The sequence below is a fragment of the Mandrillus leucophaeus genome, unplaced genomic scaffold, assembly GCF_000951045.1.
Source record: "Mandrillus leucophaeus isolate KB7577 unplaced genomic scaffold, Mleu.le_1.0 Scaffold361, whole genome shotgun sequence".
In the NCBI taxonomy this organism is placed as follows: Eukaryota; Metazoa; Chordata; class Mammalia; order Primates; family Cercopithecidae; genus Mandrillus; species Mandrillus leucophaeus.
In genome coordinates, this window is record NW_012103821.1 from 2,137,202 (window position 1) to 2,161,415 (window position 24,214).

Consider the following 24,214-nt stretch of genomic DNA (forward strand, 5'->3'; position numbering starts at 1 on the left):
TACCATGTTCATGTTCTTTGTTCTGAATTTTACATTTTTATTAATACTGATTGAAAGTATAGCCACACGGGAGGCAGTGTATATCAGTGTTGACTTGTTCATTCATTGATTCAGTGGACAGATATTTTTTGAGCTTTTACCATATGCCAAGCATTGAGCAATGAGATAGAGATGTAATAAATAAGACACAGTCTTTGTTCTCAGGTGACAAAGAGGAGACAGATATTAATCAATAATCATGCAAAAATAAACTCAGAAATTGTGATAAATGCTATGGAAATACTATGAGAAATTTGAGAATATATATTGCGGTAGTTAAAACAATGGCCCTCAAAGTCGTATACATTATAATCCATGAACCTGTGACTCTGTCACCTTACACGGCAAAAAGGACTCTGTAGGTGTGATTAAGTTAAGGCTCATCGAATGAGATTATCCTGAAATATCTAGGTGGTCCCAATGTGATCACGAGAGTCCTTAAGAGAGGAAGGCAGAAGGGTTAGAGACAGACATGGCAAAAGGAAAAATGGGAAGGTTTGGTGAGGAAGAGGAAGAGATTTGAGGATGCCACTTTCTGGTTTTGAAGACTGAGGAAGGAGTCATGAGTCAAGGAATTTGGGCAACCTTTAGAAGCTGGAAAAGACAAGGAATTGGATCTGTCCCAGAGCCTTCAGAAGGGATGCAGCCCTGTCAATACGCTGATTTTAAGACTTCTGACCTCCAGAATTTTAAGATAATATTTGTGGGTTTTGTTTTACTTTATTTTGTTTGTTTTTTTGTTTTGAGTCTCGCTCTTTAGCCCAGGCTGGAGTGCAACGTCATGATCTTGGCTCACTGCAACCTCCACCTCCCAGGTTCAAGCGATTCTCCCACCTCAGCCTCCTGAGTAGCTGAGATTACAAGCACTTGCCATCATGCCCAGCTAATACTTTTGTATTTTAGTAGAGACAGGGTTTCACCATGTTGGCTAGGCTGGTCTTGAACCTCAGGTGATAAGCCCACCTTGGCCTCCCAAAGTGCTGGGATTAAAGGCATGAGCCACCACATCCAGCCTACATTTGTATTGTTTAAAGCCACTAGGTTGATGCTAATTTGTTAAAGCAACAATGAGAAATCAGTACATAGAACAAAAGACCTGATCCAACTTGAGGCAGGTCCTAGATCCCTCTTTTGAGAGCTGAAAGATGAGGAGGAGATAACCAGACAAATGTGGGGAAAGAAGAAAGCATTCCAGACTATGAGACTGGTCCCTGAGGTTGGGCAGGAGGACAACTAGTAAGTCCAAATAAGAAAGAAGTCAGTGGAGACACGAAAGGAGAGAGTAGTTTTATATGTGGGAGAGAGGGAGGCAGGAGCTGAGTCATTTTTATAAGCTATTCTATAGAATGAGGATAATAGTATCTAAAAGTGTTGTTGTGAAGATTAAATAAAATAATCCTTTTAAGTGCCTGGTACATAGTAAGTAATAATAAGAATTGCAGCTGTTATTATTAAAATTTGAATTTAGACTCTTCAAGATTTGATTTTGAACATGATGTGCAAGACAGACTGGTATCCAGAAAGGAAAAATGATTCTGTCATGTGAACTATGGAATATCTCACTTTTTATTTGTTTTATTCATTGCTTGTATATTAGTCAGATATTGCCATGATGATGCTGTGTAACAAAACACCCCAAAACCTCAGGACATACAACAAAAGGATTTATACTCATGCTCACAGATCTGCAGGTCTAATGAGATCTCACTGGGCTGGAAAAAGACTTGGCTTGGTAGCTCTTCTTCAGTTTATGGATTGACTGAACTTGCTTCCAGTTTGTGGGCTGGGTTTGGGTATATTCCACATGTGTTCATTCTAGGGCCCAGATTGAAGGGCAGTAGCTACTTGCCGCATGTTCCTCTCATGGATGGAGCACTAGAGCACAAGGGCCAAGCCAAACCTCATGTAAGGCCTCTACCTGGGTCAAATCGGCCAATGTTCTGTAGGCCAAGGCAAGTTAATGGCCAAGTTCGAAATTAAGGAGGTGGTAAAGTACACCCTGCCCTCAGTGGGATGGAAAGAGAGATATTTTCTGACCTGTAATTCAAAGTCACACTTGCTAGTTTATAACACTTTGTAAATTTCACATTAAGGGATAATAATCTCAATTAACAATTATGTTCTATTTTATCCACATTTATTAATATTATATTTAGCAGAAATTTTTCATATGACAGATTTAAAATCTATACATAATAATATAACTTATGGTAAATAATCACTATAATATGGAATTTTAATATAAACATCACTGCCCTCTTTTCAAATGTACAACAACACATTAGGCATTTTCCCCCTCTTAATTTTAATTTTTAAATGTTATTCTTCAGTAATCATAACTTTTTTTTAAAGGGTAGTCACTGAGGATAACTACAGAGACTAAGCTCTTTTTTTTGTTTTTTGAGATGGAGTTTCTCTCTTGTTGCCCAGGATGGAGTGCAATGGCTTGAACTCGGCTCATTGCAACCTCTTCTTCTCAGGTTCAAGCGATTCTCCTGCCTCAGCCTCCTGAGTAGCTGGGAATTCAGGCGCATACCACCACGCCTGGCTGATTTTTGTATTTTTAGTAGAAACAGTGTTTCTCCATGTGGGTCAGGCTGATCTTGAACTCCCGAACTCAGGTGATCTGCCCGCCTTAGCCTCCCAATGTGCTGGGATTACAGGCGTGAGCCACCGCGCCTGGCCTAAGAGACATATCTGAGGGAGAACTGCTAGTGTTTAATGGCTACTTCCATGAGAAGTAAGAAAGGAGAAGTGGAGAATAAATCCAAGATTGACCGGTTGAATGAAACAAGTATGTGGTAGGCTGCCTTTGTTAGAAAGGGGATGATATGGTAGGAAAGTATCCCATTTTGGACTTAAGACACCATGACAAATGACGACACATAGATAGATCTATCAGACAGTTGGAAATAGCTACTTCACGTTTGGTAAAATGTTCTCGGGACTGAGATGGGTATGAGAGGCTTTAATATGGAAGCCATGGGAATTTCACTTGTATGAGGATGTAAATTGATAAATGGACCAAAGATATAAACATAGTGAAATAGATGTGTTTAAGTAGCACCTAGAGAAGAAACCAGCAAAGGAGACTAAATAGAGAAAGCAGTGACAGCAACTGCAATCCTGGCTACTCTAATCATCTGATGTTCCATGAGGTGTCCAAGAACTGAAAAAAATAAAAATATATCTAGAATAATTGGACTGACAAAACATATATTTGCCACCTATCTAGAACATTCCAAACACCTAGTAAAATTCCAAGAAACCTGTTATTGATTGATCTGATCCACTTAAACATAAAATCTAGGTAAGCGGCTGATCCCTAGATCCAAGAATACCAGAAGTCTTTAGTACTTGCATTTTTTGTCCTGGTTCATCCACTAAATTGAGCCAATCATTTAATGTCTATGAACTGGTTTTCTCATCTTAATAAAAGAAAAGCTATGGAGGCTGGGATAGCCAGATGACATCTTAGGTTACCTACAGCTCTAAAATTTAAAGTTTCTCCAGAGACTCAAGCAATTCTGAGATGGAAATCTTAAATAGATTGACTCAAGAGCAAATGCAGAAGTAATGATTACTCTTTCCTAGTGTCACCCTTCCCCCTACCTCAATGATTAATGATTGGGAATCCCCAGAAGGATATGGGAGGCATAGAATACTTTTCTAGTTCCCGTCAAAAGTGCTGGGTGATTGTCACCCATCCACACTGAGTGGTGCCTGGCATCATATTGGTGGAATGGCATTCATATGTAACCCACCGAGAAGTACCTCTCCTTCAGTACCTTTGCAGTGGCTCACCAGACACCTGATACTCCCCTACCTCCCAGTGGAATCCCATAAGCTTTCTTCAGGTAGTTGTGCTAAATGAGTCTGAGTTCTCTGAGGAACTCTGTAAGGTTCAGTACACATTCAAGGTCTCAGGAGTTAAGATTTCTCCCCACCCCCCACCCATCCACCAACAGAATTTAAAAAAAAAAAAAAAAAAGGACAAGATAAAGAAAAAGACACATTAACTTTTAAAAAACCCTGATGACTGTTTTGCAAGGGGCATGTATGTTACACTATATAATCAAGTAACACTGGTTGAGGGGTGGCTCAGGAATTGAATAACCAGTGTCTGTCTCTTCTGCTTGATGATTGCAACACTGTGTGCCAGGCACTGTTCTGGTTCCTGGAGTTATATTAACTTTTAAAAAAATAAATAAAAGACAATTTCTGTGAAGCCGTTACTGATTTTCGTGATTGTACGCAGGGAACCGCGGTACGCAATAGTTCAGAAAGGCAGGTGGACATTTCTTTTGTTTTTTTTTTTTTTTGAGACGGAATTTCGCTCTTCTTACCCAGGTTGGAGTGCAATGGTCCAATCTTGGCTCACTGCAACCTCCGCCTCCCAGGTTCAAGCGATTCTCCTGCCTCAGCCTCCCGAGTAGCTGGGATTACAGGCATGCGCCACCACGCCTGGCTAATTTTGTATGTTTAGTAGAGACGGGGGTTTCTGCACACTGGTCAGGCTGGTCTCGAACTCCTGACCTCAGGTGATCCGCCCGCCGCGGCCTGACAAAGTGCTGGGATTACAGGCGTGAGCCACCGCGCCCAGCTGCAGGTGAGTATTTCTTTAAGGACTGGGCGAGAGGCCTTCCGCTCCGAGAACACTTACAGAAAGTGGCCTTTCCTGGTCACTGCGAACGCACCTAGGACACAGCGAACAGTTGGCTTCCGGGCCCCGCCCCCACCTGTAGACTCCGCCTCTGGGTCCGCCACTCTCCCGTCAGGCGCCGCGCGCGCTCTTTGCCCGGCCAGTCAGGCTGTGTCCCGCCCCTTGCGGCCCCGGAGAGATGGCGGAGTTGGACATCGGACAGCATTGCCAGGTGGAGCACTGCCGGCGGCGAGGTGATCGGGGAGCCCCCAGCCCCCAGCCCCGCCCACGGGATACCGGGGCTCCGCTTTGGCTCCGCGGATGGTGGCGGCGGGTGAGGGGAGGCCACAAGGCTGGGCAGAGCCTGAGGAGCGGGGTGGGAGCGTTTCTTCTGGGGCTGCAGTGAGATCGGTTGGTTAGTGTTTTTGTTGGCCGTGAGGCTTTGAAATGACTTGTGGTATCCTTGGAAGGAAGGTATCCTGTTTCATTTCCTGAAAACGTACCTTACAGTGTTCATTGTTTTCGAGTGTGCCGTGTCCGAGCAGTGCACGAAGCCCACTGCTGGGTCGCGTGGCGCACACTTACCCTGCTGAGCGCGGGGATGGGACGCGTAGGATTGGTCTGAGAGTGTTGTCTTTTGGCTTTGCCACTGCGACCTACGGCCAGCTACTTTCCCAAACTTTTTGTTTACTTCTCTGTTACTTAGCTGTCAGGAGGAGTTGGGCGAGATCAGCTCGCCCAACTGGTATTCACGTGGATTTGTGTCCGGAAGAAGGTACTTCCTTAGCTTATATCAAATTCTGAAAGGCATCCTGATCCTCAGATTATTCCACCAAATGGTCATCATGTTCTCCTAGCTCTGTCATTCCCTGATTCTTATTATTATTGTTTGAACAAACATTTACAGATTATTGATTTTGGTGCTTGGACCACATAAGGGTGTAAACTACAGTCATTTACACAGAAGACCTTTCCAACTAGTAAGCTGCGTTTTAGAGAGAATTAATAATATGGCGATGAGCTCTCCCCATTGTACTGAGAGACCTTGGGATATACCTAGTCCAAGGTAATGTGGCACTGGCTTCAGGATGCCATACACCTGGAAAAGGCAAGTTTTTGGAGCGTTAGAACCACACAGACTGCTCAGTCGTTGTTACTAGGTTTCACACACTACATAAGGTAGCAAACAGGTTTAATCTCCCCTTGCAACTTCAGTCATTGGTATCAAGTGCCTGAATACGGTGTCAGGGACTCTGAGATTTAGCCCAGTTTCAGTGGAGTTCCATAATTGATTAGTGATTTCTACTGTGGGTGTGCATGATAGGACAGGTGACAATCCCTTCTAGGTTCTTGTTACTTATACTATCTATGTATCTTTCACCACTGGCTGTACTAACAAGACAGTGTGACTTTTTTCATGTGGAAGCTTAGCCATTTGGGTTTTGACTGTAAATTATGTGTGTCTGTGTCTGATCGCCCACTAGTGAGTCCAATACACATTATATGCCATTCATGACATAGTTCATTTTCCTTTCCAGCTATTTATCTTTTTAGTGTCAATAACTGAGATGAGGCCAGGCCTATCTGTTTGGGACTAGTGGAAAGCAGTTAAGATTTAGACTGTGTCAAGTGTATATCCTAAATTTTATCTCCCTTCTGGAGGGATTGAAGGATGGTATCAGGTGCTGGGAAATTGTCTTGACTTAACTCTTTCCCCTGGGTCCTTCTGGTTTGCATCTAATACTTCATTATTAAAAGTCTTAAAATATTAAGCATCTCCACCCAGTCACTGCAGTATTGTTCTTTTTTGTTTGTTTGTTTGTTTTGTTTTTAGATGGAGTCTGGCTCTGTGGCCCAGGATGGAGTGCAGTGGCGCCATCTCAGCTCTCTGCAACCTCCTGAGTTCAAGTGATTCTCCTGCCTCACAGCCTCTTGAGTAGCTGGGATTACAGGCATGAACCACCATGCCCAGCTAATTTTTTTGTGTTTTTTTAAAATTTTTTAGTAGAGATGGGGTTTCGCCATGTTGGCCAGGCTGTTTTCAAACTCTCAACCTCAGGTGATCTGCCCGCGTCGGCCTCCCAAAGTGCTGGGATTACAGGCATGAGCCACCGCGCATGACGCCTTGCAGTATTGTTCTGAGTTGAGTGTACTCAAAAGAAGTTAATTGTTGTATTATTCTTATTAATTATAGTTACTGTATTACTATTCTGATCTTTTATATATATCTCATTTGGTTTTTATAAGTACACTATGAGGTCTGTGTGGCCTACAGCATAGATACAGATATAGATATATTCACACATGCATACACACACATATACATATATACACAGAAAGGATGTGCTTATCTCTTTATACCTGTCTCTGTATCTACCTGTCTATATCTTTCTATTTTTTCTTACCCAGTAATAGAGCTTTGGTTTTCTATATGTTTATTTACATACGTATATAGAAACACACACACATATACTTTATACTACTATATATTACCTCAAGTTATATATATTTGAAATACCATAAATCTTATAGATGTATATATAAATATAAATGTATTTGAATATAGTCAAGCTTTGGCGATATATGTATATGTTGTTCACACACAGATATATATTAGTACACAGATATATATATATATAAATATATATATTTATTGGATATATAAAAATATATATATATCCAAAGCTTTACTGTTAAGTAACTTGCCTAGCATTGTTAGATTAGTAAGCAGTGAATCAGAATTGAATCCCAGGTTTTAACTCCAAATGCGGAATTTTTGCAGTATACAGTCATCAAAAACAACACCTAGTAAATCTGGGAAACAAAACAAAAAAGAAAAAACCACTAGAACTTATTTTTGTCTGACTTAGTAAAGTTACAAGTAACATCTATTAATACCTTATGTTAATCCAATTGCTTTCTGTCACAGTTGTTGAAGTTGTGATTACTTTTGTTAGAGTGGTTACATAGTGCTTGCTACACTAGGATATTAATCAAAACGGGAAATTTTTCCATAGAGGTTGCCTTCTTGCTTAAGAAAACTAAATCAAAATCAGATACTGACCACTATATACATTTTCTCTCAATTTTAGATTTTCTTCCATTTGTGTGTGATGATTGTTCAGGAATATTTTGGTAAGTTAAGTTTTTATGCAGGATTTGGGAGTAATTTTAATGTTTATTAATATGAGATTATTTCTGAAAAGTAGAATGATTTAAAGTAATTGTTACTTTAGCCATTGATCATTGATATTCTGTATCGTTATAGGCTCTGATTACTTCTTCATATATGTGACTAATTTTTAAATTCCAAAAGTGGGGTTATGTATGTGAATTTTATGTAAAAGTTATGTTTTTGTCTTTTAATTACAAGGAGAAAATAATATTCACAATATAAAGAATATGGTAAAAATCTAGTTACAATTATTACTCTTTATTTTAATTAATAAAATGAAAGCCCAATCTGTAAATGCCTTAAAATAGGAATCACAGCATTTGACTACGTTACATGCCAAGTAAAACCTGGGAATTAATCAAGAATTTTGGAAAATGGATTTTCCTTACAGTTAAACTTTAAAATGTCAAGTATTTGTTTTACAAAATAGAGCACTGAAAGAATGATTTTTTTTCAGAATATGATTCAGAATGATTTGTTGGAAGTAAATAAAAGTAATGTATATTTTTAAATTATTTGGAATTAGAACACTCTTTACATTTTACTACTGATGATCTTTTAGAAATAAAAAGAGCTGAAAGATACGTTTATATTTTCATGTACCCTAAAGCATTCAAAGTAAACATAATTTAGGGTAGTGAATTGTTTTTACTCATTCAAGTTGAACATTTGTGTTTTAAAACGTTTGAGACTATAGATGCTCCATCTTTAATTTATCTGACATTTCAGTTTTTTCTCATATTCAAAGTTATTAATGTAGTATGAGCATAATGTATCTTAAAAATATTGAACATTAAAATATCGCAAATTACTGCAGTTATCTTTAAGTATGTTATTTAAATAAACACTTACTATTATTATTTAAGCCTTGAACACAGAAGCAGGGAGTCTCATGGTTGTCCTGAGGTATGTTAATACTTTTCCGATCTGATAAAATGTATTTGTATTTATGTACTTTTATTCCAAATTTGATTAGATTTAAAGCCAGTCAGTGTCACAGAGATTAAAGTTTGGCACACTAAACTGATTAGGTAAACAGGCTTTTGCTTCATTTATATTATTTTTCTCTGTTTGAAAGAAAAATTGTTTTACTTGGTATTTGTAAATGTTTATCCTCATAATTCTTATTCCTTAACATTTGTTTAGGTAGCCCACTTACAGCGTAAGGCTATATATTTATTTGTTTGTTTTGTTTTGTTTCGTTTTTTTTGAGATGGAGTTTTGCTCTTGTTGCCCAGGCTGGAGTGCAGTGGCCTGATCCTGGCTCACTGCAACCTCTGCCTCCTGGGTTCAAGTGATTCTCCTGGCTCAGCCTCCCAAGTAGCTGGGATTATATGCATGCGCCACCACGCCCAACTGATTTTTGTATTTTTAGTAGAGATGGGGTTTCACCATGTTGGCCAGGCTGGTCTGAAACTCCTGACCTCAGGTGATCTACCCGCCTTGGCCTCCCAAAGTGTTGGGATTACAGGCGTTAGCCACCGCAGCCATCTAAGGCTATATATTTATAAATATACACTTAAGTTAATGCCCTCCTTGTATATTCCCTCCAGTTCACTGTGTCCTTCACTGTTGTGTTCATTTTCACTGATGCCCGCTGATAGGATCTGTGGTAGTAAATCATTCTGGCTCAGTCAGCCTAAGATAACCAGGAAGAAACCTATAGTATAATAAAATTCCTACCCTAATTTTGCACAAATCATAAGTTAAGAAAGGTCTGGCAAATAGAGGTCAAAATATTACCCTTATTACTGGTAAAGATAAGTTGAATGATAAAGCTCAGCATAAAGCCAAATGGGTTTGCAAAGAAAATCCAGAATTAGGGAGACTTGCCCAGCAGTCACAGCAGTACTGGACCAGGTTAGGCTTTCTCCTGAAGGCCGTTCAATTCCAAAAGGAAGAGAGAAAGCTAAACCCACCATGTTCAATGTGTTCTAACACTTTTCAGTGGACATTTATTCCTGCCCACCATTTACCAAGTGCTTTACCAAATATTTTCACATCTGTTTTCTCAGTTATAGAAAGTTATTAAAGTTACATGAGATTCAGTTGAAATCTGATTCTTTCGAGTTTAAATGATCAGTCAAAATTTGATTCTTTGAAGTTTACGTGATCTATTTGAGGAAAATTAAAATTACCTAGCATGTTGATTTTATGCAGCGTTAACTGGAGGAAATATTCAGTCATACAATAAAACTTACTGATGTTTCTTGCAGTTTATAAATCTATCCTGTATTTTCTTTTTTCTTAGGATATAATTTGATTTCTCTGAATGTCTCTCAGATAATTAGATTCTATTAATTAAATACTGAAACATCATTAGGCCATTGCAACAAGTTCAAAAAGATACTTAAGTTAATTCCAATAAGATGTAACTATTATTTATAAAAAGAAATTCCCTTTGGTTGTAGTTTTCAAGCAATTATTTCCCTAAGTTTACTCATCTTTAGAAACCTGGTTTGTTAATGCTCAGAATAGCCTAGCTGATCTAGTTTTTTTTTTTTTTTTTTTTTTTTTTTTAGTCTTATAAAATCTTTTCTTCCTGTGGTGGAGTATTTGCTGGTAATAAAAATATGAAATAGGGCATAAAGAATAATATATGATTACGAAAACTGTCTTTAACCTTTTATCTCACGAATAAATAAATATTTTTAAGTGTTTTATTCTCTGAGTTAAGTATTTTATCTCCTAAAATTAGTGTGGAAATTAGGTTGACTTGCCATTTGAGGGTTGATGAGATAATTACCTGAGCATATCATGAGGGCATCTTTGTATGAGACTGTTACAAAGCAGGTTAAAATTATAGAGCGTAATTAAATAGTCATTTCAACTTGACTTAGAAGACAAATATACCACAGTAGGAAAATTATGAAAATGTGGAACAGTCAGCATAGTAATCATTTGTCACACAAAACATTCATTATAATCTTTATGTGAGAGTAAGTAACTTGCTCTAATAAGTTTAAGCAAAAATAATATGAATGCTGCCTTCTAGAATAGACACATTGATTTGGTTTAGGTCTGAAATGTAATACATTTCATCCTTTTTGCATTTTCAGGTGACTGTAATCAATGAGAGACTGAAGACAGATCAACATACATCTTACCCATGCTCATTCAAAGACTGTGCTGAGAGAGAACTTGTGGCAGTTATATGTCCTCATTGTGAGAAGAATTTTTGCCTGAGGTGGTTGATCACTTAGGCTGTTCACACTTTGTATATCTATTTAAGTCCTATACAAACACATGAACTAGTGTCACTCTTCTGTTGCTCATAGACACCGTCATCAGTCAGATCATGAGTGTGAAAAACTGGAAATCCCAAAGCCTCGAATGGCTGCCACTCAGAAGCTTGTTAAAGACATTATTGGTAAGTATCTAGAAAGTGTGTTTTGTTGCTTTCCTAGTTCCAGAGCTCCTGCTTCTTATGTCTACTTTCCAATTACGGGAGGCATCATTAATAGCCCTAGTGGTATTTGTATTAACTTGCATTTTGATGATATTCTTGTGACAGTATATCTTACGAGGTCTACCTGAACAATGAAAATTTGGAAATTATTTAGAAAGTACTCCACCATAAGTACTTATCTCTTTTGCTGAGCCACTTAGATTAGCTAGTTAACCATTGGTCTAGAAATTGTATTCATGAGATTGAAGTAGTCAGCTGCTTTCTCTACAGACTAAACTCTAAACCTAGTCAGCTGTGCTGTGAATACTGCTGATAATAAGAGATACCAGAAATGAATGTATCTGTGACTTAAATCAGTCTTTCTGACGGTATGCTAGCTCAGAATTTTTATTCCATATTAAGGATAGTACCTTTATTAAAATCTTACATATGCAAATCTTAAGGTTGTCTGTAGAAGCATTAATGACTGCTTTAGGTTGAATAGGCTTAAGTTGGAAAGAAGCACATTATGGTGAATTTTTTGATGTGGAGATTGCTTAGATCAATCTCAATGATATTTTTCCATTGACCATGTAAATACAATACCTATACAATGAATGTGGTCTCTGTATATCTCTCTTGTGTGTAATTTATATATGTTTCAGGGCCATAATTAATAAGTGTTTTATAATGAAACTCTATTTGTAATGTGAAAGTTTTATGTGATTACATGCTTACACTTCTTAGATTCCAAGACAGGAGAAACGGCAAGTAAACGACGGAAAGGTGCCAAAAATAGTGAAACAGCTGCAAAGGTTGCATTGATGAAATTAAAGATGCATGCTGATGGTGATAAGTCATTACCACAGGTTGGTCTTAGAGATTTTTTAAAACACAAAAATTTCAAATATAGTTGAAGTCCTCTTTGTGTTCCTCCTTCCCATCAATTAACAACTAACCTAAACCTAGTATGTATCATTCTTAATGTTGCATGGTATATGTCAGCATAAATAATACATAGTTTTATGAGTCTTTTCACTTTATAGACATGGCAGTGAACCATATGTATCCTTCTTCGTGTTGGTTTTCTTTTTCCCACTTGGGATGTGCTGTTAACATTTATCCATGCTGAGACGTGTAGTCAACAAAATTCAGATTTTTTTCAATTTTTTGCTATTATAAACTGTCTGTGGTGACCATCCTTGTGTGTATGTAGAAGAGTTTCTCTAGGACTGTTCCTTTAAAACTTCACAATATCAATTATTTTATATAACAACCCAATATATATATGCATACCCTAACACAGTTTAGTTGAGTGGTACTTACCCTTAATATGTGTTATATTATAATATTTGTTATTCTATTTTAAAGATTGTTAGTCAGAACCTATTAGGTTGATTTTCCAACCTCTGATGGATTAAGACTCCCAGTTTAAAAAATGCTACTTTAGGGAATATACCTGGAAATAGAAAACCTGGATTATGGGCTTTGCTGATCTTCAGCTTTACTAGATATGGTCAACTTCCTGTTGTCAGTGGTTGTACTCATTTGACTCTTTCTATTAGTGCTTTCAACCATGTCTATTTTTGGCCATTTATTCCTTCATAAAATGTTAGGATCACTTTGCCCTATTCTGTGAAATTATTATTTTGATAGGAATTATGCTGAATTTTAGATTAGAGACAGTTGACATCTTTAGAATTTTGACTTTTCTATCTATGTCTGTGGTATATCTTTCCAACTTTTCTTTAGGTTTTCTTTTATGTGTAATTATAGAAGTAACATTCTATAATGCCTACCATAAATATTTATATACCTTTTCTTAGTTTTATTCCTAGGCTCTTTATAATTTTTGCTGTCATTATAAATAATACCTTTTTTAAAAAATTACATTTTCCTAACTATTGTTGGTTAATGTTATGTTGACCTTCTATCTGGCAAATAAATTCCTAATAGTTCCCATATTTTGTAGATTTTTCTGGGCTATTTTCTTTGGAGTTATGTCTTCTCCAAATACCAATTTTTGTGGATTTTTTCTGCAGATTTTCTCTTCTCTTTTGTCCATTATCATTGTTTGTCTTAATGTTGAGATCTTCAGAACAATGTTGAATAATATGGGCAATAGAAGGAATCATCATGTTTCTGACTTTAATGCAAATGTATCTAAAGTTTCCTCAAGTATTAGATATACTGTAAGTTAGTGTTAGTAGCCTTTTTCTTGATATTATTATTTCTTTCTATTCCTAGTTTGCTAGGAATTTACATTATGAATGGATATTAAACTTTACTGTAAATTTTTTTCTTACATCTAGTAAGATCATTGTTTCCTCATCAATGTAATAAGTTTTATCAATCAGGTTTCTGTCATTAGATCATCAAATATTCCAGGATAAATCACTTGACTCTGGTATATAATTCTTTTAAATTGATTTGCTGACATATTATTTAGTGTGTATTTGTGACATTAATAGCAAGATTATGCTCAAAAATTAGTTGAGCAACTTTCTGTCTTCTATTCTTTGAGGCAGTTGTAGAGGGTGGGAATCACTTGTTCTCGAAGGTTTCGTAACACTCAGTTGTAGTAACTCTTGGAGAATTCCGAATACTATTCCAATGTGTTACATCTTTCTTTATCTGGATAATCTATTTCTTCTGAAGTCAATTTTGGTAAATATTTTTCCAAAAAATTGTTTGATGTAGATTTTTCAGTTTATTGTTATCAAGTTGTTGAAGTTATTCTGTTATACTTCAGAATCTCAGTGTGTCTTTAGTCATTCTACTTCCTTCGTAATATTTTTCATTTGTACTTTTCCTTCTTTCCCCTTTAGACAGAATAGCTACAAGTTTATCCTTATTTTTTCTTAGTGTTTTCAAAGAACTATGATTTGGATTTAAAGACCTCTGTGTTTTGTTTTCTGTTTCACTAATTGTTGCTTTTTTATTATTTTCTTCTGCTTTGTTTAGATTTTTCTCTAATGTCCTTTTTCCAGCCTTTCACATAGAATGATAATTTATTTATTTTATTTTTGTTTTGTTTTGTTTTGAGACAGAGTCTCATTCTGTCATCCAGGCTGGAGTGCAGTGGGGCAATCTCAGCTCACTGCAACCTCGGCCTCCTGGGTTCAAGTGATTCTCCTGCCTCAGCCTCATGAGTAGCTGGGACTACAGGTGTGCACCGCCGCACCCGGCTAATTTTTGTATTTTTAGTAGAGACAGGATTTCACCATGTTGGTCAGGCTGGTCTTGAACTCCTGACCTCGTGATCCGCCCATCTCGGCCTCCCAAAGTGCTTGGATTACAGGCTTGAATATTTTTAATATACTTGTTTAGATGTAACAGTATACTTTTTTGGTGTCTTTATTTTGATACCATTTCAAACACAGGCAAGTTACAAACATAGTACAAATAACTTTTCCATATTCTTTACCCAAATGTACCAATTATTTATATTTTGCCCTGTTTGCTTTATCATCTGTCTCTGTCTATATGTACCATATGTATATGTGTGTACTTAATTTTTGATCCACTTGATTTATTACTTTCTCAGGTTAAAATGTCCTACTATGGATGTGGTTTTGCTAATTTTTTTATGTAACTCTTATGGTTTGTAGGGTTATATATTATCAAGTGCATAGAATTTCTTCATTGTTATATGTTCTTTATGAATTTTGCCTTTAATCCTATTTTGAATTATAGTATTGTTTCACTAGCTTTCTTTTGATGAATATTTAACAAGTATGTAATTTTTTCATCCCTTTATATTTCAACTTTTTTTGTTGTTTCATTTTAGGGTGTCTCTTGTAAGCAGCATATAGCTGGACTTTGTTTTTTTAAAACCAGTTTGATAGTATCTCTCTTTTGTAGGTGAGTTGAATCCTTTCTTGTTTTTGGTGGTCGTTGGTGTATTTGAACATATTTCTTCCATCATATATTTTCTTCTCATCACCCTTTTTCTTTGACTCTTTCTCTTTCCTTTTGTATTGAATTTGTTCTGATGGCTTAGAGACGATTGATTACAGTTTTCTTATTTTATTGACTACCCCTGATATTTTCCTTTTTTGAAATTTTATTTGATTTTTTTAAATTGCAAAGGTAGTACAAGCTTTTAACAAGTGTAACTATCAAAAGATGCATATGGAGAAAAAGCATACATACTCCTGTGTCTCTCATCCATTTCCATCCCATGAAGCAGCAGTTCTTAACTGAGAGCAGTTTTGCTCCTTAAAGGGACATTCAGCAATGTCTGGAGACATTTTTAGTTGTCACAGTTGGGAATGGGGTGCTCCTGGTATTTAGTTGGTAGAGGCCAGAGATACTGTTAAATTCATACATTGTAGAGGACAAGGCCGACAACAGAGAATTTTTTCTTGGCCTAAAATGTAAATAGTGACAAAGTTGAGAAGACCTGCTCTTAAGTATTCAGTAATACTTACATTACTTTGCAATTCTTCTGTTACTTGAAAGATAACAGTGAAAACTTCTACAAGGCTTACTTTGAGACAGTCTTCTAAAACATTTCATCCTTGCAACAAGTTTATAAGGTATGCACTATTAACTCTTACCCAAAAAGAGTAACATTCTATTAACATAGCTAGTAAGTGGAGAACTACGAATTGAAACTAGGCAGTCTGGTTTCACAAATCATCTTTTTCACACACTTAACAATATATCATAAAGCATTCTATAAGTTTGTAGATAAAAGTTTTTCCCTTTATTATTAATGTTTATGTATGTATAAATATAGACATACTAGAGATATATGTGGGTGTCTATGTGTTTATACATACTTACATGTATAATATATACCTGTGTATTGTATCCATGTATATACATATATGTGTAAGTATGTATTATGTGTGTGTATATATATGTGTGTATATCATTTTACATAAATGAAAATGTATTCTACTTGTATATGTATGCAAAGGCATAAAGAATATTTTTCTGTCATTATTTTATAAAAATGGTATCATTCATTTAGTCAACACACTTAAAAAAAAAATGCTTTCTATATACCAAGCCCTGATGATACAGTAGTGAATAAAACAGAATCCCTCCTGCCCTTATGAGTCCAGAGTTCCTGGAGTTTATATGCCACTGGGCTGAGACAGATATTAAATATATAATAGTTCGTGTAGTCATTAGGGCTATAAATAAAACTAAAGCAGGTTTGGAGTAGATTATATATCCTTCTCTCATTAATGCCTAGTAGAAATTCCCTCAAGTGAGTTGGTGTGGCCCTAAATCATTTTCTTTACAAACTGCGTCCTCTTCTGTGGTGTGGGTGTACTGTGGCTTATTTTGTCATTTTCCTGTTAATGAGCATTCACTTTGTTTCCAGTTTTGGCTACTGTGCTAAGTAGCCTGTGTGGTACTTTTCTTTCTGTGAGATAAATTCCCAAGAGTGTGTTTGCTGTGTCAAATGGTATGCATATTTTAAATTTTAATAAAAATTGTCAAACAACTTTACAAAGAAATTACAATTCACATTTCAAATCAAACTTCATTGACGGATTGCCTATACTAAGCATGGTTTTGTGGCTCTAGTTTTTTAATCACCTTTAGTACTTACAACTCTTCTGAGATATATTTTTGTCCGAATTTCACAGATGAGTAATCTGGAGTTAAGTATTTTTAAGAGCACTAACTTGGTAAGAGCCTGCCATTCTAACCAGTTCCATGTACTGCCTCTTGTGGCCAAACATGAGAGTACCCTTTTTCTCCATGGGTTCCAGTAACTGTTAGCATTCTTTTTAATATTTTACAGTCTGGTGGCTATAAAAAGATATTTCATAATTGCTTTAATTTGTATTTTCATGACTATTATTCAGTTTGGACAACTTTTAATATGTTTTTTAGGCATTTGGAATTGCCCTTCTCTGAATTGTTATTGAGTAGTATCCTTTGGTCATTTTTCTTTTGGGATATTTTTCTATTTGTTTTGTTTGGTCAACTTATAGGAGCTCTCAGACTATAAAAGATGTTAATCCTTTATCTATAATCATTATTTGTAAATTGTTTTTCAAATCTATCAGTATATTGATATTATTTACATTTCTAATTGACATAGCAATATTTTACATTTAAATTTTCCAAGTTCTGTCTTTTCTTTCATTCCTGTTGTGGTTTTCCTTTGGGTTTTGTATGTTGGTTTTGTTTTTTATTAGCCTTTTTTTTTTTTTTGTGACGGAGTTTTGCTCTTATTGCCCAGTCTGGAGCGCAATAGTGCGATCTCAGCTCACTGCACCCTCTGCCTCCTGAGTTCAAGCAATTCTCCTGCCTCAGCCTCCTGAGTAGCTGGGATTACAGGCATGCGCCACCATGCCCGGGTAATTTTTGTATTTTTAGTAGAGACAGGGTTTCACCGTGTTGGTCAGGCGGGTCTCGAACTCCTGACCTCAGGTGATCCACCTGCCTCAGCCTCCCAAAATGCTGGGATTATAGGCGTGAGCCACTGAGCCTGGCTTGTTTTGGATTAATCTTTAATCCACCTGTTTTTTTGGTTAGCATATGATGTGAGCTAAGGGCTTAATTTTATTTTCTTCCAGTTGTTTAGGTAGTTTTGCCATCACTGATTATTTAATAAGTTATCTATGTTTTATTGGATTGAAATACCAAAATATCACCTTCATGAAAAGTTGAACATTTTATTTTCTGTATATGGATTTATTTCTTAATTTTCTATTACAGTCTACTCATTTTTTACTCCTAAGTTAATACCAAATTGATTTGGTGCAATAGCTTTATAAAATGTTCTATATCAGATCATGCAAGTCCCATCCATATTTTTCCATTTTTTCTTAGTATTTTTATTAGCATTTATTTATCCTTCTGAACGTTATGATTATTATATCCAGATTTTGAAAAATACCACTCTTAGGATTTCTAGGTTACCATAATGGGGCAAGGTTGTGAATAACAGACTTCAACATAGCCTGTTAAAGAAGTTAGACTCTTTAAAAGCAAAATGTGGAAACTGAGAGTATGATTATAAAAAGCAACAGATAACACAGCATAGTCTTAGTTCTATGAAGTTAGGTGAAATACAGTTCGAATTCCCAGCAGTATCTACTAGCAATTCTAGGCTTTCCGCCTGACTCAGAACCGTTCCTGAAGGATTCACATTGGATTTGCTTTATATGCTATACATTAGTTTTGGAAGAAATGACATTTTTATGACATTGTCTTTCTTCAAAGACCTTATATGTCTTTATTTATTCAGATGTTTTATTCCCTTCTGTAATATTTTATATTTTTCTTCTTTTATGTTGTATTGCTTATTTTTATTGCTACATATTTTATGGTTTTTGTTTAGGTTGGGAACAGAATATTTTCCCTACTTCTATTGCCAAGTACTTGTTACTAATAAAGAGAAAAAAAAATCTTGAGTTCTGTATACTCATATTATTCAGCTACATCATCAAAATATTATTAATTTTAGAAGTTTTTTTCTACTAGTGTTTTTCAATTTTCTAGTTAAAAATTATACCTCATTAACAAATAAGAATAGCTTTAATTTTTTTCAGTAATTATACTCATTATTTCCTTTTTCATACTACATTGTCTATAATCTCCAATATAATATCCTAAAATGATAATGGTGGTAACAGCTATGTGCTTACATTCTTAACGTATATAATTAAATATCAGTGTTTTTCTCAAAGCCTAAAGTTAGTTGGTAGTATATCCTCCTGAATACGAGCTTGAAATGCTTTATCCAGTTGACCCTCTCCTATCCCATCATCTTTTTTTAACATAAAAATTAATAGCTGTTAAAATTTACCAACACTTTTTTTTTTTTTCGTTTCTCCTTCCTTAGGGCTCACTTTTATTTTTGCTAAATTACATTCTTTAGCAGTTCATTCAGTAAAGGTCTCTGGTAATAAACTCTATCAGTCTTTTTTTTGTTTGTTTGCACATGCCCTTATTTTGCCCTTACTTTTAGCTGGATTGTCTATTAAACTTTCTCATCACTTTAAATATACTTTGTCATCTATTATTGGAGGGACATCTCTGTCAGTCTTACTCTATGGGTAGTCTGTCTTTTTTGGTAGCTTTTAAGATTTCTTGTGATATTTTCCAATTTCTGTGGAATGTTTCTACGTGTGGATTTATTTTAATTATTTAGTTTGCCACATTGTAAATTTTGACTTTTTGGAAAATTGTACTCATTTTCTCCCTAAATAGTGCTACTTCATTTCTTCTTTTCTGAATCTCTCGTCGACATACTTTGGGGATCTATAGTTGTTTTTGTTTTGTTTTTTTTTTGAGACGGAGTCTCACTCTGTCACCCAGGCTGGAGTGCAGTGGCACAGTCTCAGCTCACTGCAGCCTCCACTTCCTGGGTTCAAGCAATTCTCGCGCCTCAGCCTCCTGAGTAGCAGGGACTACAGGCGTGTGCCACCACACCTGGCTAATTTGTGTATTTTTAAGAGACAGGGTTTTGCCATGTTGGCGAGGCTGGCCTCAAACTCCTGACCTCAAGTGATCTGCCCACCTCAGCCTCCCAAAGTGCTGGGATTACAGTTGTGAGCCACTGCACCCAGCCTATAATTGTTTCTATCTTGTATCTCTTTATGCGATATTCTGGATGACTTCCTCGTGTCCATCTTATAATACATTAGGCCTTTTTATTGAGGATTATAGAAGCTTATCTATAATAAATTTTGAGTGTTTTACTCCAGAAACTATTTTTTAGTTTTCATTTTTTCACTTGGATCTTCATGTCTTTTATGTTTTATTTGTGCCTATTTTGGTTTTATAACTTCTTGTTTCCTTTTTTATCTAATTGTGCATCCTAAATACCTTTTTTAATGTCTTTTTAAAGTTCAGCTGTCTTCATTTGCCCATAATGAGTTAATCTTCAGTTTGTTTTGAAATTTCAGTTACTAAATTTAACATGTTCATCTTGAATAGGAGGTTCTTCCTATATCTCTCCTTCCTCTCACTCTCAGATCCCTGTCTAGCAATTTTATACTTAAGTCAGCATTCAGCAGTAACTTTAGCTGCCCTTCCTGGAGCAGAGGTCCCACACACTCCTCTGCTTCCGAGCAGGGAGCCTGACCCAGGAGCTTTATACATATCTCCCTGTGGTGCTGTTACCTCCTCCTTACCTAAAAGCTGACCTCCTCTTCTTCTGGAGCCCTGAGAGTCTGTGACTCAGCCAGCCTGTCACCTTGCATTTCCTTTTCATTTTTGATCCTCATACATATTTATCTTTTTTAAAAAAAAAAAGATAAGGCTATATCTTATTTTCTCTTTCTGTATTTATCTTCTTGCTACTTTGTTTCTAGAGCAAGTAATATTTGATTATAGAGGTGGCTCACAGTTTGAATTTCCAGTGATTCTTGTTTTTTCTTTTAATACTTGTTACCTGTAATAACACACCCTACTGTTGGATTTGTCTTCAACAAATCCAAATCCCTTAGTGCTGAGATGGGAATTGTGTTGAATTTATTATTTCTCAGAATAATTGTGATCTTTCCCCCACAAGTTAGAGATGCTCCAGTTATGCCAAAATTTTTGTTTTAGCAAGAATTGACCTGTAAAGCCAGCACTTTTAAAAAGCAGTTTTTAGGAATCAGTGAAGAATAAAAGGCCAAGACTTTTGCTCCTACTCATTCTTTCCTGCTTTGTTTTTTTTTTTTTTTTTTTTTTAAATAGGGTCTTACTCTGTTGCCCTAGCTGGAGAACAGTGGCACGTTCACCACTCATTGTGGCCTCGACGTTCTTGGGCTCAAGTGATCCTCCCACCTCAGCCTCCAAAGTAGCTGGGACTACCGGCACACACCACTATACCCAGCTAATTTTTTGTGCTTTTTGTAGAGATGGAGTTTTACCGTGTTGCCTAGGCTGGTCTTGAACTCCTGGACTCAAGCAGTTTGCCTTCCTTGACCTCCCAAAGTGCTGGGATTATTGGCATGAGCCATCATGCTCAGCCATCCATTTTTTAATTAGGTAGGAAAATACAATATAAGGAGAGGGCAGATAGGATATAGAATACTAGAGAAATCCTTTCCAAGTCCTTTCTTTCATTGATAAGGTACTTGGAGTTTGGAGGTCTTTTTCTATCTTTTTTTCTTTTTCTTTTCTTTTCTTTTTTTTTTTAGTGTTTCCTTGTTCCAAAAAGTCCTTCTGTCTAAATACATAGTGAGGTCTTTCACACAAAAAGAAATGTTATATGTGTTAGAAATCTTTGAATTGCAAGTGACAGAAACTTGATTCCAACTAGGAAAATCAAAACAAACTTTTTCCCTCATATAATGGGGAATAATGAATTGATCTGGTCTTAGGGGATGAATAAATTCAGGAACTCAGATTATGTTGAAAGAGTTCATCTGTTTTCTTGTTATTTCTCTTTCTCCATTGACCTCATTTTTTCCCATTGGAGGAAACTTTTTCCATATTGGTTCAGGAATGACTGTGAGGTGACAGGGTTCACTGCAGGCAGCTCCAGGTTTAATTTGATAAAACTTAAAAAAATTAAGGAGAGGCCGGGTGTGGTGGCTCATGCCTGTAATCCCAGCACTCTGAGAGGCCGAGGCAGGTGGATCACCTGAGGTCAGGAGTTCAAGACCAGCCTGACCGACATGGTGAAACCCCGTCTCTAGTAAAAGTACAAAAATTAACCAGGTGCGGTGGTGCATGCCTGTAATCCCAGCTACTCAGAGGCTGAGGCTTGAGAATCACTCGAACCCTGGAGGCAGAGGTTGCAGTGAGCCGAGATTGCGCCATTGCACTCTAGCCTTGGCAACAAGAGCGAAACTCCATCTCATAAATAAATAAATAAATAAATAAATAAATAAATAAGACTGCTCTTTGTCTCCTAAGCTATTGAACATAAAATCCCAGGAACAGACCCTGATTGGCCTAACTTAGGCCACATGCCAGTCTTTGCACAGATCACCCTAGCCAGGGTCTTGGTCCTATGCCCATGCATTTATGTGTCTTTTTGGCTACTGTGATTAGTAGTCCAAATAGCAGATACCTTGTTAGAGGGTAATTCTGCTCTGAGCAGAAGAGGAGAGGAAGGGTTGGTACCAGACAAAAACTGATGTCTATTTTGTCTATGTAATGGTTGTTTTAACTTTTTCTTTTTACAGACAGAAAGAATTTACTTTCAGGTTTTCTTACCTAAAGGGAGCAAAGAGAAGAGCAGACCAATGTTCTTTTGCCACCGATGGAGCATTGGAAAGGCCATAGACTTTGCCGCTTCTCTAGCCAGTCTTAAAAATGACAATAACAAATTAACAGCTAAGGTAACATCTCGTTATAGTATTATTTCCGTAAAGGTTTTATGATGTTCCATTCAAGCGTGTTCATTTACTACAGTATGACTTACTTCTCCCTTCACAGAAATTAAGGCTGTGTCACATTGCTTCAGGAGAAGCCTTACCCTTGGATCATACTTTGGAAACCTGGATTGCTAAGGAGGATTGTCCTTTATATAATGGTGGAAATATAATCTTGGAATATCTTAATGATGAAGAACAATTCTGTAAAAATGTTGAATCTTACTTGGAATAGTCATTCAGCAATTCAAGTCAGAAATCACAAGGAAAATTCTATTACATGGTTAAGTCCATTTATTTTACTACAGATACTGTTTTTGTAATTTTTTAAAGTTGCTTTTTAACTTATTTCCCCTTATGTCACATTTTAAATTATGAGTTTTCTATTAGAATTTTTTTGTTTTAAGTTTAACTGTGTACTGATCCTCAGTTATTAGCAAATTCTTATATTTAATTAGTTTTCATTAGGTTATGCTGTAGTGACAACAACAAAGGTGTATTTCCTGGTGGGTGATGTCAGCTGTTGATTGGCTGTGGCACTGCTCTGTGTCATCTTCTCACCATGATCAAAGGTGAAGGAAGGACTCTCTTTTGGGACACTGTCATTGTTTTAGCAGAGAGAGAAAGAGATTGAAGTACACTTCAGTTTTCTCTTAAAAGATGCATGTATCATACTTGCTTTAAGCAAGTCATGTGGCCAAGCCTAGCATCATGGAGCCAGAAAGTATAGCCTTGCTGTCTATGTACGTCATGATGTATAAATTGATATATGTACATGAATTATAGAAACTTAGAGGTCATCTTTATTCAGTCTTATAATTTTTACATGAAGAATCTTAGACCTAGGAGAAGAAAAGAATTTTCTTTCTAATACCTAACTAGATTGGGGCATATTTCTGATAAAGACTCACCTCAGTGAGATTCATCTTTTTTGTTTGTGTGACTATATTACATATGAAAAGAAAGATGGGATAGCTCAACTTCATTATATACCAAAGCAAAACACATGCCAAATGGTGACTACATTTTACCAACAAATTTAGACGAGTATTCTTGACTAGTGTTTACTATCTATACCCCCAAAACTACTACTATATAGACAGAATAGAAATTATTTCTAGTTGTCCTTTTGTTTTTTTTCTATTCTAATTGTCATGGACATATGTAGTGGCTATAGGTTTACTTAAAAGGAATAAACTTGGATTGCTCATTTGGTTTATTTCCTTTCTAATTCTTCATATTTTTATGTGAGGAACGGAGATAATTTCCAACTTTTATTATGTTCTTATACTTTCATTCATTAGCATAGTTATTTGAGTTCCCATGAAATGTAGAGATTTGTCTCTAATTGCCATGATTAATACAATGAAGATGTGTATACATACAGGTATACCTTGGAAATATTGTGGGTTCAGTTTCAGACTACCACACAAAGCAAATATTGCAGTATATTGAGCCAGACAAATTTTTTTTGTTTCCCAAGGCATATAAAAATTAAATTATGTTTACACTATACTATAGTCTGTTTAATGTGCAATAGCATTATGTCTAAAAAAAGTATATACCTTAAATAAAAAATGCTTTATTGACAAAAAATGCTAATAATCTGAGCCTTCAACCATTTGTAGTGTTTTTGCTGATGCAGGGTCTTGCCTAATTTCAATAGCTACTGACTGGGG

At 36.2% G+C, this 24,214-nt stretch overlaps 1 protein-coding gene across 2 annotated transcripts; it reads left to right on the forward strand.

Moving 5' to 3' along the window:
• Positions 1 to 4,845: 4,845 nt before the first annotated feature.
• Positions 4,846 to 24,137, forward strand: ZFAND1 (zinc finger, AN1-type domain 1). 2 transcript variants are annotated; one of them, XM_011989760.1, is made up of 8 exons: positions 4,846 to 4,935; positions 7,774 to 7,816; positions 8,723 to 8,762; positions 10,916 to 11,043; positions 11,135 to 11,226; positions 11,992 to 12,113; positions 22,347 to 22,502; positions 22,600 to 24,137. In XM_011989760.1, exons 1-8 carry the CDS (start codon positions 4,881 to 4,883, stop codon positions 22,768 to 22,770), a joined length of 807 nt encoding a protein of 268 aa, XP_011845150.1. In that variant the 5' UTR covers positions 4,846 to 4,880; the 3' UTR covers positions 22,771 to 24,137. The 2 variants fall into 2 exon arrangements, with proteins under 2 accessions (XP_011845150.1, XP_011845151.1); XM_011989761.1 differs by having other exon boundaries at positions 22,368 to 22,502.
• The last annotated feature ends 77 nt before the right edge of the window (positions 24,138 to 24,214 follow it).